The sequence below is a fragment of the Buceros rhinoceros genome, unplaced genomic scaffold (assembly GCF_000710305.1).
Source record: "Buceros rhinoceros silvestris isolate BGI_N320 unplaced genomic scaffold, ASM71030v1 scaffold13566, whole genome shotgun sequence".
NCBI lineage: Eukaryota > Metazoa > Chordata > Aves > Bucerotiformes > Bucerotidae > Buceros > Buceros rhinoceros.
This window is the reverse complement of record NW_010419416.1, coordinates 37,007-51,874: the sequence shown is the minus strand read 5'-3', so window position 1 is coordinate 51,874 and position 14,868 is coordinate 37,007. Positions and strand designations below refer to the sequence as shown.

Sequence of the window (14,868 nt, the reverse complement as noted above, 5' to 3'; positions counted from 1 at the left end):
TCAGCAGGATTGCTCAGTCCAACCCTCGCCGGTCCAAGCAACACGCCATGACAAACTATTCCTGTAATTACCGAGTTCCAGTTAAAACACAATCTCCGTGTTGCATTTTATTCCCTTTCTATTTGCCTCCGCAGTTAATTATGTGTCCCTCTAATAAGAGCTCGGCATTAAGGACTGGTGGCTCTCTAGATCGTTTCTTCTCTTCTTCCCCTGCTTTCATCTAACTGGAGAACAGCAAGTCCAACACATCACTGGTGCCACACTCATGACTTTAAATTGCAGCGCAGGCTGTGGCACACTGCGCTGTGCTGTCTTGATTCACCTAACGCAATACTGAAGCTATTTTGATAGAGGCTGTTTAGGTGCTATCGTGGATGATTAGAATGATCAGCCTTACATTCTGTAGAGTGGATGTGAAGCACTTTACCTCAATACAGGCAGGACTTCACTGTATTTCATCTTACAAAGGCAAAACTTCACCTGATGTGCCAAAGTTGCATTTCAACTTTAAAAGAAGCCGCAGGGTCACAGAAGTCAGAGAGCAAGAACTACAGCTCCTGAGTGTTTGGTACAACTTTAGGACCTTTGCAGAAGCAGCTAAATAAGCAGCTAAATAAGTAATGCAATATTTGAGTAAAGGACAGAACAGAAGCAAACTCAGCACATTGCAGGACGAAATACACGCCTAACTGACTTAGTGATTTAGCGATAGAGGGGTACAGGGACAACTACTCAGAATCAGGTTTTTCTACATATAAATGTGGACAGGCTAGAGAGCTCTTGCTCTGTTTAGGCTACATCTATGCCTAACAAGAAATCTGACCCCTCAGGAGAGAGCAGGAATTGAGAGCAGTTGATGAGGAGAACCCTACAGCTACTGTATGTGCAGTCCAGAGGCTTTACTTTGGACCTCTCCCTCCCTACTCATCCCCACTCTGAGTACTTGGGAAGTTTCCAAAGGCTCTGTGGCAGGTGCAGACTGTAACATCCCCTCTAGTGGCAGGAACAAACAAATCCAGAGCAGTTAACAGGCTGGTTTTCTCAAAATTAACTCTGTTGGAAAAAACAAAACCAATCTTTCTGTCAGACTGAAGTCAAAAGCAGAATGGGGGGGATTCACTCCAAAACTGCACTACAGCTTCAAACCAAAACTAATGCAGAAGTTTCAAATACTTGACTACTGTGCACAGAAGGCCCTGACAGCATAATGAGAAGTAAAAAAATAATGAAATATAAACAACAGGTTTTCTTACCAGAATCCCTTTCAATTCTTTCATTGCACTTTCAGAGGGCTTTGGTGTTTCTGGCTGTAAACAAGCACAACACATGAATGTTAAAAAGCACTGAAAAGGACCATGACAGGCTTTGTAGCTGAAGACAGGGGGTCTACGGCACAGGGTGCAGTTGTATTATGTTCCTCCGACTCTCCTCGCATGGGCACATGGCTAATATTCAATCTGCTTTCTTAGAAGTCGAAGGGAAGAGTCTCAGCTCTTAACTCAGTGAGTCACAGCCTACACAAAGACAGACGGTGTTTTTCTGAGGATGGTAAGCAATATTTTATAGCCACATTCAGGTACTAGTGCTAAGCGTTGCATAAAGGAAGAAATACCGCTAAACACAGTCTACTTCTCGGTCAGCCCCTTTACCCGATTCAGTTATTCTCTCTGGGCTTTTTGTTCCTGTTGTAGCTGTTTGTTTACAAGACGTTTGCTTTCAGTTCCTTTCTCTGTCAAAGAAACTGGGCTTCTATTTACTTACTGCTGGCATCGCTTCTTTTTCTGTTCTTCAGATACAGGCTGCTCTAACTCATTTTACTCAAAAATAAAGCAAAGCAAATGAGGCAAACGTATTCTTTTGAATGTTTTACAGAAAGCCTGATTTACTTCCAGTGTAAATTACAGTACTAAGCTAATATTATTGATCTGCTACTTAGTCCAAACCTTTGTTTTAGGTCTGCTTGACTGGTTGACTGGTCTCAGATGAACTCCCTTTTTAATTCTGTCCATCATTTCTTCAACAGCTTGTCTCTTCAGATCCGTAACCTCTTCACCTGTTCCAAAAATCAGAGTATATCACACTCCAGATATGAACTACAGAGAAATAGTACCAATAAAAAAAGCTTGTTAAACAGACAGCCTCCTAAACAGCTTGCTTGCCAGGTACAGCCAGTTACTATTATCATAAATTAGTTTTAATGACAAAACAGCATTTACTCATACCAACGAACTTGCACTCATGCCTCTACGTGGATGCGTATTGCTCATGTACTACCCAAATCCTTGCTTTTTCTCAGTTTTATAGAGAAAGTAAATAAGCATAAATACATCGGCTTATTTTTCTCCCCGTAAGCAGGCTGTTCACAGGATCTTTCTTGCAGAACCGCAAGGAGACACTTCACTTGACTACATACATCTTTATGCTGGAAGCCAGCAACCTCATCTCTACTTATCAGGAGTTCTAGTCTCTAGATACAGAACTATTAGCGATCCTTGCTGTCAGCCAAATTGTCACAAGCTCTTCAAGGATAAAATGCCAGTCTACAGACATTGAGGGACATCATACAGACACCCAGGGACATCATAAATGCCAAACCTCAACAGAAGTTTGGACAGAAGCAGGTCCTGGGTCCTGAAAAATGCAGAGTTCTTATAACTGTTTGGGAATTGCAAAAGCTCAGTGCTACAGGCTGAAGCACCAAGGACTGAAGAATATAGGCCCATTTCCACCGCATCTCTTCCCTGTGGCTCAGCAGAAATTTCCACAGCTTCACTGACACAGGACAAGTCGATAATGCCTCACGGCGAGGCCTGTGTGCAGCCCAGCATGAGCCCTCCAAACGTGTCTCATATTTTACACAGGTTTGAGAACCTGGCTAGAACAATGCACCAACATCTCAGACTGAAGTAAAAACCACACATTTAAAGAACGCTGCATAGAGTTAAAAGGTAAAAATTAAACACTATGAAAGGGAACAGTTGCTTTTTCAAGAGATTCAGTATCAGGACTGCAAAATACTCGGAAGAACAGGAAGCTGTGTGGTGAACCTAAACAATACCTGTTAACTTACCCGTGTTCGGGATAATGCAACAAAAGACATCTAACACGCCATACCAAAATGGGGGAAAAAGGAGCACTGAAAGCAAATGCATGGAGAAACACGGCTGACACTATTCAAGCTGCAGCGTTGTGCCTTATATAACAGGAATTTTAAATAGACTTTCGTTCTCTCACTTGTCAGGGTACTATTGATGATTCACAGAAATGCGGTTTCTGTATTGTAAGCCGATTTAATGTCAGGCTTTAATTTCACAAACAGGCTGTTTCAAATATAAAAGCTTAATTGGTGGTATGGGATAGAAACCACTCATTCTAAGTCCTTAACAAGGGTCAAAACAAGCCTCAAGTTAGATATAATAACTAGATCAAGAAAGAACTTTCCCCCTTTTTTTTATTTTTATTTTAAGAGCAGCTCAACTATTAAGAGGAGAAGCAGTTTATATGTGATTGAAGAAAGGTCAGAACTCTTAAAGTTTGCTAATAAATAACAAAAGAATGGGGCGTAGAGAACTTATAGTGAATTTCATAGTACTTCCTGCAATCACTGTTTGTAACAGTCTCAACAAAAAGGTGTAATCAAAACATCTAGGACACTTCAAAAGGTAAGGAAACCTGGTAAATGAAGGCACCATAATTGAACTTTTAGTGACAGATAAGTCTGACTCTTCATCAGAGATCTTGGTACAAGGTCACCTCTCTATTTTACCCAGACCAACCACCTTACTTCTCTCAGACTGGTATCCAGTTCCCAAAGACTCCCCCAGGGACCTGGCCAAGTCACCTCATTCCTCAGTTCCCCAGCTGAAAAACAGGAGAGTTAATACTTCCTTCCCCCACTTCCTGCATTTTGGCCCCATCCAACAATCCAACCATCCTTACATACCATTACAGCCTGCTAACAGCAATTTTTAATTGAACAGTTACATCCTATACCTATAATTTCAGCCGGGTTCCTTTCTGCAGCCCCCTTCTTTGTTTAAATGGCAGCAAATGAGTTCAGCAATTCACTACGAACAAACTCCTGCTGTTTCAGAAGGAAGAGAAAAAGCAGCGAGAAAAACCTTGGTTATTTAACTGGCAGTGCTTGTCTAACTAGCTCTGACTCTTCAAGCACTCATGATCATTTGTAAATCTATACTTAACTCCTGTTCTCAACCTTCCAGGTTTCCAGCTTCCATTATCAACAATGAAATGCAATTTCAGCTGTTATTCTGTGTGCAGAGCCACCTTAGTGCAAGACTCTGTTTTGTTTTAGGTTTTCAGTACTATTAAGGGCTTAGTGTTACAGTCAGCTCCGTGGTAATTTCACAAGATGTGAACCAAGGGATGAAAACCGAAGCATTTAACCAGCTAGCTCTGCACAGAGGCTCTGCACAGAGGCTCTGCACGGAAGAAATCACAAACAAGAAGCCTTTTGGAAACTGGAAACTTCGCTGTGTTATGCTGTATATAACCTGCTCTCTGCAGGTTTTGTTCTTCGGGCTCTTCCAGACAACATGTGGAAGTGCAAAACCCCAGACGTGCTGTAGCTGCAGCTACATGCTGTAGCGTCCACAGTTTAGAGGCACAGGTTGAGCCTCTCAATGCTGCTATAGTGTTTGCTACTACAGGCAGAAGCAAACTGCCAGGGTGCAGCTGAAGCTGCACGGATTCAGTGTAACAGCACAGGGCCTAAACTGAAGCACCCTGTTCTCCCCATCCATGACACCCAGCACGCCGCCATACTCAAATACAAGCTTATCTCATCAGGATTTTCTGTGTGCCTATAAGAAACTTGACCACCCTCTCCCCAAGGGAAAAAAAAGGAATGATATTTTTTCCTGCCAGATAAAAGATGAAATCAGCTCCGTGACATGTCTGGTGTGCATTAGAGCCAGAAGTGGGAAGATTAGAACTTTTCTTCAGTTACAGCAAGAGCTACGTCTTCCCTTAAGGTTTTTGATCTGCAGCCTCAAAGATTGTTCACACTAAAATCCATCTGGAAAAATTAAATTGGATGCTGATCACCAGCTCAGCTGTGGAGGCATAGAAGGCTACACAAATTTGCTTGGGATCTGGAGGAAGCATGGAATGGAATATTTCATTTGGAAGGAACATACAATGATCATCTAGTTCAACTGCATGACCAAAAGTTTAAAAAAGCTAAAGCATGTTGTTAAGGGCATTGTCCAAATGCCTCTTAAACACTGACAGGGCTCAGGGCACTGACCGCCTCTCTGGGAAACCTGCTGCAGTGGTTGACCACCATCTCAGGTAAATAAATGCTTCCTAATGTCAAGTCTGAGGCTCCTCTGACACAGCTTTGAATCATTCCCATGCATCCTGTCAGTGAATACCAGGGAGAAGAGATCAGCATCTCCCTCTCCACTCGCCCTCCTCAGGAAGCTGTACAGAGGTATAAGGTCACCCTTCAGCCTCTCTCTCTCCAACCTAAACAACTCCAGAGTCTTTAGCTTCTCCTCATAGAAGCACTACAGCTACAGTGCCAAAGATACCACTTCTTGTCTCAGAGCACATATATCTCGGCTGCAACCACATTTCTGGACTGGAAGGTAGATGAATATGCTGGGGACATGGACAGCAGTGGTTAATGTTGACAATTATAAGCATTTGCATCACCATCTGCACCCACAGTTAACTGCAGTACCCAGCGAATAATTCACATCACCTGAGAAAGGATGAGCCATACCTGACTCCTGCTGAGGAGGTTTCTCCTTCTTGCTCACATTGGTGTTGGAGTGAGATCTCTTGCGAATCATTGACATCAGAGACCTTTGGGGAAAGTGAAATTACAGATTACACACCGTTGGAATGAACTTGAACATGATACACAAACCGCTTCCTTACACCTGATTATACAGTTACTTATAAGAGACTCATTTAGCAGTTCTTGAGCGCAGATGTATGTATTGAATCATCCCCCACAACGCTTCCCATCACAATGCGCCAGAGGAATTTATTTCTTTTCAACAGACATTAGGCACAAATCAAAACACTCCAGATTTGAATGGTAAAAGACAGTGTGCCTCATTGTGACACATGACAAATTGAAGCTGCTCCAGAGTAATAACGAGAAAGAAGAGCTGTAGATCTTGAAGTGAAGCATTACTCTCCAGAGGACACTTAAATATGGTGATCAGTATCTCCTCACCAACTCCAAGTTTGTAATCTTCTTACAGCGTCAAATAATTATCCCTTCTCTATAGTCAAAACGTGAAAGTCCAGGCAAGGAAATGATTCATCTGAAAGCCCAAGTATAAGCTCCTATGCACCTCTGATGCATCAGTGGGGCCTATCACTCCTCACTGAACGCTGCTTCTTACAGAGCAGAGTGACCTCCCTGACATAAAGGTTGAAACTCTGTCCCAGAAAATGCATCATCAGTGCCAAGGCTCTGAAACAACCTCTGCACACACAAACATCACAGCGCACGAAGGAAATACTCTGACTTAGCTACTAGAGTCTTAAAATGAATAGCGTTACCTACTCCAAATAGGAAAGGGCACAAACTTAAACAAAACAAAGCCCATAACACCCCCACACAGTAAAGTCATGCTACACAGCAGTGAGAAAGCAGCACGGAAGCCAAATGAGATAATGGATGTAAAAAGAGCAAAAGACCAAACACAATTTCTCTGAACACGTTTGGTTTAAATTTCTAAAAACAAAGTACGATGCACAACGGGATGAATTCTCCCCACTCATCATCTCTACACGCGTTTCACACAGCAGTTCACAAGAATCCTGTATGCAATTTCTATTACGGAAGGCTATAGGGTGTCAAAGTCGATTTATTTTTTTAAATCAAGCAGACAACATGAAGATTAGCTGAGTTCCTAAAAGTACCTAAGCACACTTTAGGGCTTAGTTAATTAATTTGGGTCTAATACCTGATACATCGTATACTGATACAGTCCTTTACAAAAATCAGGCTTAATTTTGAAAATTTCACCCAAAACTCCTTGATGATGGGGTAGTGGTTTTTTTTTTTTTTTTTTTTTTTTACCTTTTGAAAAAAATTTCACCCAAAACTCCTTGATGATGGGGTAGTGGTTTTTTTTTTTTTTTGTCTTTTTACCTTCTGAAAGCAATTGTGGGAACTCAATGGAGTCTACATTTTCATCACCAGTATTGCACAGGAAGTGACACACAGTAATCCAACATATCCTTTGGTTCAAAAGGGTTTTCTTAGCAGTAGATTCAGACAGGCATTTTGCAAGGCTATAATTACAGCTATCGGGTGAATAGGAAAAAAAACAATCTCCTAAATTTAGAGGAGACAGGTATCCCTCCTCCTCCAAAGTCACAGTCCAGACAATTCGCCAGGCTTGGCAAGGCAGACACTGTTCAAAATTGGTCAGGGTGTCAGACTGTTGGCAGGCGGGGCACAGATTGTGTCCTGCTGGTAAAGAGCCCAAGACAGATGGAGAAAGCCTTTTTCTCTTTAAAGGCACTCTTCCCGCTTGGAGGCAAGCTCATGTAATGGATTCTGCTTCAGCAAAGCACTAACGCTGTGACCCTGGATTCAAGCACTTACCGTATAGGGTTAGGAGGAGGGGGAGGAGGAAGAGGAGGAGGAGGTGGTGGTGGAGGAGGTGGTGGAGGATTTTCAGACTGCTGTATTCGCTTTTGAAGTTCATCAACTGCGCAAGAGCAATAAAACAAACTAGAGTGAGTTCTTGGTTTCTCACATCTACTCGAAAAACCAGCTCCAACATTTTAAGCACAAAAACTACTAATTGAAAAACAAACACCAAGACAGAACCGCACAGCTGCTAGGAAGTTCTGGTTTTGGTTTCCTACCACGTATCTCAGCTACACAAAAACTGTTGCTGCTGGGGTCTCAAATCTAACACGTATAATTCTATTAGACATGCCCCACTCACCCCACACACTGTACCTCTAAAATGAAAGTTATTACATGATTTCACCTGAATGTTTTAGGTCTCTAGCTTTTTCTTCTGAGTTCTGACACTTAAGCTCTAGTTCCTTCTTGTCTTCCTCCAAAAGTTCTAGTTGCTGTTTAAGACGACTAATCTCTTTATGCAGAGCTTGATTCTCGAGCTGCTCCTCCAATTCTTTGATCTGCAATTGACAAACAATAGCATTCATTACAATGAGAAGTGTTTTCTGACCTTCCTTTTGACGAATAACCCATTAGGTACAGTCATTCCTGAAAACATGACGGTATAGTACAGGAGTGAACTACACATCCAAGAAAGAGGACAATTTTTGAATGAGAGCTGGACAGATTTTTCTGAGAAATATCAGAGTATTCTGTTAATATCCTAACTTGATTTATCTCCTCTTTAGAATTCATCAGCTCCAAAGTACTTAAAGCTTAAGATGTTCCTTTTTTTCTTTTCATAGAGTTTTTATCATATAATTAGAATTTAATTTCAGAACATTCTTTCATTTGAAGCACGAGAACATTGACATTCTTGTTCCCTTCCTGACTACTTCCACTGACAGGTCGGTTATTTTAATTGCCTTGTCTCAACTCATGCAGATGCCAGTGGGTGAATTATGGAACATCAGGTTTAGAGGCAGCATTCAGGTGCTGAGCAGCAATCACTTCCCAGCTCCCTAAATATACACGTTTTGCTCTGTTGAGCAGCCAAAGATGCAGTTTTTCTATGAACTGGCAATTATTCTCCCAAAATACTCATTCAGAAACGTGTGACATTATATAGTCTTAGTACTGCTGCATTGACGAAAGCACAGGAACTGCCTACCCGAGTTTCAAGAACAGGCCTCTCAGCTATGGGAAACCTCATTTTCAGGCTTTCTAGTGCAGCAATGGTGATTTCTCCCAGCTAGAGATTGATCTAGTTCCATTTCAAAGAATGTACTTGTTTAGATCCCATCACATCACTCTGTGGCACTCACCTAACACTTCCCTGCTCCAGTACACCCGGCTCTTCCCTGTGCATTTCTTGTGACCAGACTACTAAAGTGAACTGCCTACTTCTCACCTCCTGGCTGCCTTAGCTTACCCCCCCCAAATACCCTTTATATTACTCAACCTCCAAAATATTCTCCTGTCAGCTCTTCTGTACTTGATGGTTATAATTGCATTTCACTGTCACCCAGTAAAAATTACTTACCTAAACCAGAGCCTTTGGACTGAAAAACCTTTAGGTTTTTGTCTTACCAGTGACTTAGAGAAAGGGAATCACAATCTCCCCTGCAGTTTAATTTTCACATTGTACACTCTTACAGGGCAGATTTCAAGTAATTCTGAACATAACAAATACATGACACTCCTTAAATGTAGGAGGCTTTCAAAAACTTCTGCATGAGATGAAAATCATCCTTTTTTACCTTTTGTTGGTGTTGAAGCCTCTCTTCTTCTAATGTTTGGGTTAGCTTAGCATTGTCATCCAAAGCCTTCAAAAGCTGCTGATCAGGAGCAGAATTTTGCAGAAGCAACTGACTTTGCCTTTTCATCTTGTTTTGTTCAATAAACATCTGCCAAAACAAAACCCACCCCCAACAAAAACAATAGTTAAGCACAGTCTAACGCTATCCTGGGAAAAACGGCAACTGGAAGGAAAATGAAGACATAACGTCATGTTAATATGGTGGGGATATGGTGAGGAAGGTGGTGAGAAGGACAGAATTCATACACATCTCTGAGTCTTGCTTCCTGGAAATGGGAGCAATCTGATCCCTATTCTGTGAGCTATGGAGACACTGAAAGAACTCTAGGTGGAAGAAAAAACGTCTAGGAATTCACAGGCGACCTCCTCACACACGACTGCAAGCCCTGGCATAAAGCCCATTTATTTGAGGGTTACCTGGATATGTGAATGACAGCGTCTTTAGGAAATGAATTTCAATCCGTGTTTGTGTCATCAGTGTATTCACTTGCCCCAGGAAAAAGCATTTCAGGGCAATTTCAGCCTTTCAGTTTTGATCTTTGTGTTCTTTCCTCTTACCCAGTTATGTTTTTGATGTAGAAAACGGACATATTTGGAGGAAAAAAAACAAACCAAAAACCCCAAATAGTCTAGAGACTTGACACCCATAAAAATATCACACATTTCTCTAGGCTCCACTGGAGAGGAGCAGAGACTGTCAGCGCGTGCTGAGAGATCTGCTCCTTCCAGCAGGTTTAGGAACTCAGGGAAGAAAGAAAAAAAAAAGGGAATTCATTCTGCATCTTGACATCTCTTTCACATAGAGGGTTGACCCCCAGGCAACAGGGCTTCCACTCCTGACAAACTCAGCCGTGCCTGTTCTTACAGCAGAAACGGGGACGGAGTCACACTGAGGTTTCAGAGGAGTGTGAACAGGTCAGCAAAGTACAGCACTTATGGCAGAACAGCCTGAGAACACTGACGCTTCCTCAAACTGTAAAAACACTGTTGTACAGCACAGCAAAAGCAAGAAGATATTTTAAGAATAAAGAGTTAGAAATACAAAAGTTCCATGAGATCTTTTCAGGTTCCCATACTCTGTATTCACAAACTAGACTTACAGATACAATATATGATTTCTTCCCATCCAGTGCTACTGCGACGCTATGTGATTTATTTCTTTTTTTAATACAATTGGATTTTAAAGAAATATCAGCTGACGCAGACTCACACAGCAAGATTCCACCCACTGCTTTGCACAGAAACTTCAACCGAGTCTTCTTAGCAAGCACCTCCCTCTCTAGCTGTAGATACCGACCAAGCAGCCTGCTGACCGTGCTGAACTTCCAACTCTCGAAGCAGCCTGCTTGACCCTGCGTGCCAAGAAGAGTCAGTTGATGCGGCCTTAATGCTAACAAAAGCTACAATGAACACCTCAGTGGGCAAAGCTGTGCCATGGGGGTAGGCAATAAAGGACTGGAAGTACTCGATGAAGAGGAAACGATGGATACAGGCTCTGATACTGCACTTAGTTACTAAACAAACCAAACCAAAGTTCAGACAAGATGCAGGCTACTGTGGCGTGGTGCAAATGTGCACTGGGCATCAGCTCCCTGTCCCAGAACTCTGCCAGTCACACTGATTATGCTTGTGTTACCACACGCCACTAGGGCTATAGCAAGAACAATTCAAAGGCAAGAGAAGTTCAGAATCAAAGCTACCCACTCCAAACCATAAAGGTTTGCCTTTGCATTGCAACTCATCTATTTGCTTAACATTTTATCTTCCTAAAAGAAACAGCATCTTTGAAACTTCGTACTTTAGTGGCTATTTAGTAGGCCTTTCTAAAGAACTCAATACTGTCTCAAAGTCTCATGGTTTCCTGCTAAAGTCGGTAAGAAGTTATTTAACCCCGACAGAAACATCTCTCCAGAAGCTGCCTTTAGCAGCCAAGGCAGTTTACCCACTGTGAACTTTGGTTTGAAAGTGAAAACTTGGGTTTAATTTTTTTTTTAATCTAGAAAAGATTTTTGAGGTGGTAATTCCAGCTTTTGGAATTTTTGTTCCCTCAGTTTCTGCCACTAAACTCAACGGAACAGAGTTGTTCCAGCCTGAGCGAGCCAAAAGGTGCCAAAACAAGAAGAAATCAAGTGGAGCAGATACTTAACCAAATGTAGAAAATTTATATTTACTTTGATCCTGCTCTTCTGCAACAAAATAATAAAAAAAAAATCCTATTGAAGACCTGGGTGAAAACCTTATCATTCAGAAATTTACACAGGAAGTCTTGCATTTTCAATCAGCTTTGTAAATGGCTTCCCTGATACTGCAAATATGTTCTGCTGATGATATATGTGAACGCATCTTCACCATAAAAAAAAGAGTTGTCACTTATAACTTAATGCTGCAGTCAGGCACACAGGAATCAAGTTCTCAGGGGGAGTCCCATCCATTTCAGAAGTTACTTTCACACACATCCTTGAAGTATCAGCATATCCTACATGGAAGGGACAAAACCAGACAAGTGGTTGTGGCAGATAAAGCAGAAAGCAAGCTGGGATGAACTGACTGCAAGTTTGAGAGGCTGCTCAGTGTGTTTGACATGGGACAAAAAAGACCCTTAGAAATTCATTCTAACTTAAAATTTTAAAAACATCAATGCCTGCTTCAGCGGGGCAGAAACCCGACCGCCTGCACAACCCTGAATATTAATTAAAGTGACTGCTGAAAGGGCAAAACGGCTACTAACAGGATTATTTAGACTAGGTGGAATTTAACCAATTGATGGATTAGTTCCGACTCTGCCACCTGCTAGACAATTATCTGCAGAGTATCCCAATCAATGCTAGAAATGTTAAGCCGATGCTGGAAGAATCCATTGAAACCATGACTGCGGCTAAAGGCAGATCACAAAGGACATCTACTATTTTCATCTACAAAATCTCCAAGTGTTGTACAAACCAGCTACCTGCGTTTCCCTGGTGAGTTTACAAACAGAAGCTCTGGAGTGCAGGAAATCTGGAACTTGGCCACTTTCCATCAGCAGAGTTTACACAGCATTTGGGGAGGGGGAAAGAGATGGGGGTGAAATCTGAAAACAACAGAGTTTTTTCCCTTGACCTTAATGGGGCCACACCTCATTCTCAGACCCCTGCTCTAGCCATTACCCTACAGAGTGTTGGCTGCAGCTGTTTTTTGTTTACCCCAGAGCTGAAAAAGGAATTCTTCCTCATTAAAAAAGTAAGAAGGCAAGTCTGTTAGTGTCAAGTCCCTGGGAACTTCTATCCTCATTCAAGTAGCATTCAGGGTATAACTGGATGCTTTCCAACTAAATCCTCTCCCAGAAGCAAAATGAGGCCAAAGGAAATGCTTTAATATCCATATGTTGGTACATTTCCACCTATACTCTGTTTGGGTACTCACATTTTCTTGTGTTAGCTACAGTTTGAGGGAGAAGAACATCCCAATACAGCAGCACTGATACAATAAGGTGTCACTGGTTGCATACAGTAAAATAAAAATCAGTAGCAAACTCTTCCTGCTATGAACAGAGTCACGACAGGTATGTAACACGGCAGAGTCAAACTTCAAAAGTCTCAAACCAAAAAGAGGAGAAGATCAGTCAGCTGCGTAGTTGGCCCTGATTTCATCCTTGGCAGCACTGCTCCATCCTCTCCACATCCTACAGAGAAATCAGTAAGTCATCCTCATGGAGCAGTAACCCACTTATTTACATTTGTCATGGTTTAGAGGAGCTGATGTCTTTTGCATTATGCGTACCCTGAACTCTTGTGTTCTGACCTGAAGTAAGCCTCAGGAGAGCTAGAGTCAAGGTACTTGTATCTCTCAAAAGAACAGGCTCTTTGGAGGATTTTATGTGATTGAGAGGACAGAGTGATCTTGTCTGATTATGGCTTAACAGGGCACTAAGTGGCTCTAAATTCAGGAGCTACTCCATTTAAAATATAAATCCAGGTGTGGATTTTAGTTCAGGGGCTAATCAGAAAAAACAAGTAGATATACACTAACTGTAACTGCTTAACTCTGCTGTATTATCAAGGACACCTGGGCTTGTGAACTTCACTGCATATAGATATTACAGCAGGCAACAATGGCTGGTGCAGTTTTTTTAGATAGAAAAATTGAAACACAGATGTGTCTTTTTAAAACACGTTAAGAAACACACACATAGTTTGGACATTGACCTAGAAATGCTCTCTCTTCACTCAGGCTCAATTGCTGCACATCAAGCAATGGTATCAGCCTCTTATGAGTTACAAATCCCTTGTGCTTTAGTGGGTTCAGAGACGCCTGAAGTGCTACTTGGGAAAAAAAGCTACAATAAATAGATAGGTTCTGCGGTAAGGGGACAGTCCAGAGAACAAAATTAAGCATGTGCTGAAGTAAAAGTGCACGTGGCATTACTCTGATCTGAAAATTTTCCATCTGGTGCTTATCTTCTTCCCTGCCGGGGAACTGCCTCTATGGACTGTGACCATCACATGACATCAGAGAGAAGAGAAGATTACCCAAATGACTAACATCGAGGTCATGGAGAGCACCGGACAGGACTCTCTTTAACAAACAAAAATAAACCAATGTGAAGCATGGAAAACCAGAGCAATACACCTCTGCAAACGCGCTGCGACCTTCAGAGACCTCCTCTTTCAGAGGAGCTAAAGACTAACCCTAGCTGGATTTTCAAACTGCCAAGAGAAAACTGAGCAACGTAGTCACGAAAAAGGACATGCACGTAGTAATGGGCAGCCAACAGTCACTCCTCTCTCTCGAGGTGATTCATAACATTTCATGGCTAATAGTTTTTAAGACCTGCACCAATTTTAGACTAATAAAGATACAATACAGTTGTTTTGGTCATTTGGCTAATTGCCATACAGCTTCTGAAGGGACTGTTCCTAAAGGGCTACAAGATGTAGCATTAGTATGTTTTGTGGCTCAAAAGGTCTAATTTACTCGGAAAGGGGAAACTGAAGTAGATGAGCCAGCCTTGCTCCTTCTCCATCATTTGCTTCTCACCACAGAGGTGCTTGGAGCATGTGTTTTGGAGCGTGAGAAAATTGAATCCCCATCAGCACTGTGACTTCCTTAAAAACACTGTGTTATTTATTCTACCAGCCTGTTCCCGACAAAAGGGTTTGTCAGACTACAGCACTCATTCTTCACTTATGAGGGATAACTGTCCAAGGCCCAAAAAAAGGAAAAAAGAAAAATCTCTGTTGTTACTTATTTCCTGCAGTTACTGTTTTCTTTTTGCCTCAGTAGAAATATAGTGATACGTTCTATAACGCTCACAGTCTTAAGCATTTAGACATCATCTAATATATTCAGAAACAGATCACATACTACATGAAAAAGGAGGAAACCTCTTCACTTTTTTCCCCCCCCAATAGATTAATTGCCTGAACAAAAAAAGGGGGGGGGGGGG

General features: G+C 41.9%; 1 protein-coding gene across 1 annotated transcript in view; it reads right to left on the bottom strand.

Moving 5' to 3' along the window:
- Positions 1 to 14,868, bottom strand: part of KIAA1598 (KIAA1598 ortholog) — a 52,899-nt gene that overhangs the window by 10,180 nt on the left and 27,851 nt on the right. The window contains 6 exon segments of the mRNA XM_010138910.1: positions 1,254 to 1,307; positions 1,944 to 2,053; positions 5,750 to 5,832; positions 7,598 to 7,703; positions 7,992 to 8,145; positions 9,385 to 9,531. Coding sequence (XP_010137212.1) covers positions 1,254 to 1,307; positions 1,944 to 2,053; positions 5,750 to 5,832; positions 7,598 to 7,703; positions 7,992 to 8,145; positions 9,385 to 9,531 — 654 coding nt within the window.